At 32.3% G+C, this 4,188-nt stretch overlaps 1 protein-coding gene across 1 annotated transcript; it reads right to left on the bottom strand.

The window, feature by feature from the left end:
• Positions 1-242: 242 nt before the first annotated feature.
• On the bottom strand, positions 243-3,670 carry LOC104114980 (L-tryptophan--pyruvate aminotransferase 1-like). Its single transcript, XM_009625545.4, has 5 exons — positions 3,454-3,670; positions 2,709-3,012; positions 1,686-1,966; positions 862-1,154; positions 243-576 (listed from the first exon to the last, which is right to left on the bottom strand). Exons 1-5 carry the CDS (start codon positions 3,564-3,566, stop codon positions 377-379), a joined length of 1,191 nt encoding a protein of 396 aa, XP_009623840.1. The 5' UTR covers positions 3,567-3,670; the 3' UTR covers positions 243-376.
• Positions 3,671-4,188: the final 518 nt, after the last annotated feature.

The following is a 4,188-nucleotide window of genomic DNA, read 5'->3' on the forward strand; positions in this document are numbered from 1 at the left end:
TTGATAACTCTTTAGGCATTAATCACCAATTTTTTTAAATACAAGAATGAATCTAAATAATCGCTTATTCAACCTCTTAAATAAAAAATAATCGATTGTAATCAATGTATAATATATGTATAATTCATGTGTATAATCAATGTATAATTCATGTATATCGATTAAGAAAGCAAATAGTAAATCTGGCCGATCATTTTTGCAATGATCCCTTTAATATAAACATTCAGGAAAGACTTCTACTCTTTAATAATATCCAAGTTTCATTGCTGTAAAAAAGAAATACAATATAAAGTCTAACTATCACGAACTGGTAGTTAGAATATAATTTGCTAAAGACTGATATATAAAATCAGCTAAATATTCATTACTCCAACTCTTAATTTCCATTTGTAACTCCTTGAATAGACATAAGCCTCTGCAAAAAAATGTTGAAGTCTTCATCCCTACTCAGCATACTTATCCTAACACATTTTGGATCACTCCCAAATTTTCTTCCACTCCTTGTTTGAATCTTGTATCCTTTAAGAAGCTTCTCAAGGTCATCTTCACTTCCTTTGCACATTAGCCATGCAAAAGCTGTTTCAAAAAAGACAAGAATCGAAATCTAAAATAGCCATTTTAATGCCTGCAATCCAAAATATATTTTTATTTATTTTTTACATGAGTTTATGTTATGTACAGTAGTAATCGTGATAATCTTTTACATTATAAGTTAAGTTGGCCTGCAATAACATGTAACCTTCCAAATCAAGCATGATATGGTAACTTCGAACATATTATAACTGATTAAATTGTAGTGATAATGTAAAAATTCTTTATAGTACCGTCAATATTTATAACTTAAATCTTTTTTCACATTACCAGGGTGTGATTCATAGAAGTCTCTTGTGAAGTGGCAATACTGAAGTGGATATTTCTGGAGAGTGAAAAGGTCACTGCTCTTAACAACTTCTCTTAACCTCTGCCATCTTTTAGTCATGTGAGATTGACTATACTCAAAGAAGTTTTCCAATGTGGGATCTAAACAGCTATCAGAAATCAGTCCAAGAATCTTTGCAGCTCTCAATTGAGCTTCCTTTGATACCCCTATTGTGCTAATTTCCATGAATTTTGTCATCTTCCTAGCCACCTCTTTGTCCCTAACAAGAGCCCAACTGCAAATCAAATAAAATGGGAACATGTTAGTGAGAAATTGAAATTTGTATAATCTAAAAATTTATATCCAACTCCAATCCAAGTGTTTTAGAGCCGATAACGGATCCAAAGTAGCTGATAAACATTGATGATTGTTGAAAAGCATTCTTCTATGCTCGAAAATTGATTATTATATGTAAGTAGTTATGAATTTGAAAGGAAGTGTTGAAACTGATCATTAGTAGTTGACGTGTTCCCAAAAAAATAATTGATAAGTACTTTTTTTTTTTGTTAAAATGACAAAAACATCCTTAAAGTTATTTATGTCTGATATATAAATTAGAAAATATCTTTATAAGAACAACGAACCGTGATTTTGTTTGGAATGGGTATTTCAAAAATTTCAAATGATATTAGGGATAAAACAGTAACAAAAAAGTAAAAGTACTTTAAATACTTTCGGCTTTTAGTACTTTACCAAACGTGTGAAAATTTTGTAATACTCTTTAATTTTGTCATTATCACCTAAATTGCAAATTTTAAAAACATACCCAATTCTGGATCCAGCATGGCCAGTGCATTTGGAAACTGTAAAGAGCATAACATCATATTTGGCAGGAGAGGTAATAGCAGTGTACTGTGGCCAGTAATAAGCTAAATCATGAATTAATATCCCTTGAATTCCATTAACTACAGGCTCTCGAGTAACCCCATCTGGGTTATTTGGAGATGTAATGAACTCAATATATGGTCCATCTTTCTCAAAATTTCTTGCATCTCCTGCCCATTTGTACAGCCCTGAACGCACAAAATCAGTCACTTCTGGATATGACTGCAGGTCAATACCAACAACAAAATTGTTAGTTATCAATAAACCTCACTTTTAAAAAGATTAATCACGTGTTTAAGAATTATTATGATAACGAATGGAGTATCATGTTATAATGGATCTGACTTATACCTAAAACCATGTGGTTAATTATTAAACAACTAGTACTAATATAGTAAACATGTTTGCAAATCTTTGCATGACCATGTTCCTATGTTTCTTAGACCTACATTATAAGCGTCTCAGCGACAGACATGGTTTGTTAGGGGTACATATATGAAGCATTATTATTAAATTTCTTGTTTCGTTGACTTTTAATTGGTTAATTAAAGATTCTACACTAGACATGTTAAAAATAATATCCAACGTCAAAATGGATCATTAGCCTTGATGAGAACCCAAATCAATATATGGCTGAAAATTTTGGGTTATCGAGAGGCAAAACATTGAATAATAAGCCAGGAATATCACTAAAGGGTATTCAACACTTAATATAAATTTGTAAAAGGTAATATATATGATCTATATACGCATTATACCTTTTTATATATATACACACCGGATGAAGGGCGTTCAACTGACCACCTTTCATCACCGTATTGTATATGGCTACATGAAAATAACTGTCAAATTGGCCGAACAGAAGATGGACATGACATTGAAAATAATCCCACCAGCCAATAATAAAAATAGATATAATAAAAGTGTGCAGTAAGGGTACTTGTAAATCACAAAATAACCGTACCGAATAGAAAGGTGCAGCTGAAACTACACTGATTGGTTCAGGTTCATCTGTAGGAGAAAGAGCATAGAGTGCAGCCTGTATAAGCTGGCTTGATCCTGTCCCAACGACGATATAATGATCATCCACAATTGCATTTCCAACCACATTGTGCAGCCTCTTGATCTCTTCTTCTAGTTTTGGCTCAAGGAACCAGCACAAGTTCTTGGCGTTAGCAAAATAACTCAATGACTGATAACCACTGAATGTAATGTCACATCTGTTTCCCATCTTTCGCCAGTATGATTCATACATTACTGGATCACCACTATACACAAGAAATGAAATTCCAAATTAGTATATTCCAACAAAGAAGGTGACAATTTGAGGATTTCAGTATTTCTGGGGATTCACATTTGTAAAAAAAATGAAATTTTGGCACAACTCAATCCCAAAAGCTAGTTTACCAATAAGACGATATAAGGCCACGACGGTTCATTTCCTCTACTAGGATATTATAACGGATTACTTGCACCTTAAATTATGGTGCCACTCTTTAAATTCTTTTCCTTGTTAGTCCATAGGGCTAAATTTTTTCTTAAGAAGTAGTAGTTGGATATCTTTTTTTCTTTTGCAGAAAAATGGCCTGAAACAAGGTCATTTGTGGAAATGCCCTCATTCTGACACCCTATGTTTAAGTTATATATTTAGAGCGAGGAGAATCGGGTGGGACATTCTAACAACAATAAATTGGGGAAAGAACACTTACTGATCAAGATTGATAAGAGTATCCCAGTTGATGAGAGTGCCATTTTCTCTTGTTTCAGGAGTCACACAAGGGACTGGAGAACACTTGATAAGACAAGCCTCTGTGCCACACATCTTCTTTTCTTTTCTTTTCTTTTTTTTCTAAAACCTTTGATCAATCAAAAAATAAGCTATTGGTATTTAGGATATGTTTATAAGGAAAGGACAGATTTTTGTAGTACTCCATGTCTTGCATGCTGCACTATATATAGGGGAGGAGGCAAAGGCTAATGCAAAAAAGTCTCTTAATTAATTGATAGAATTTTAAATGGATTATCTTAATAATTGCAGTTGTCTTTTCTAATCTCCACCAAAAGCCTTTTAATTAATAGGCAGAATCTTAGATGGATTCTCTTAATAAATGTAATTATGTTTTTTCAAATCTTGATTTTCCCATTTTAGCTGTTTCGGGAGAATACTTTGAATGGTAAAAAACAGTTGAAAGCAGATAGGATAGAGTCTTGCAATTTTATCCGTATAGTAAGGAGATTAAATCTCTTGGTTTAAACAAAGGAAATTGTATTTTTGACACATATGGGAACTTTTTTGTGTTTATCCAGATTGATTTAAGGGAATTTTTTTGTGTTTATCCAGATTGATCAAAGATACTACTAAGTCAACAACTAACTTGTATTCATTATAATAAAAGCAAAAACAGAAAGGAAAAAAAATTGAAGAGACAACGGTAAAATAGAAA

This window comes from Nicotiana tomentosiformis, chromosome 10 (genome assembly GCF_000390325.3).
Source record: "Nicotiana tomentosiformis chromosome 10, ASM39032v3, whole genome shotgun sequence".
Classification (NCBI taxonomy): domain Eukaryota; kingdom Viridiplantae; phylum Streptophyta; class Magnoliopsida; order Solanales; family Solanaceae; genus Nicotiana; species Nicotiana tomentosiformis.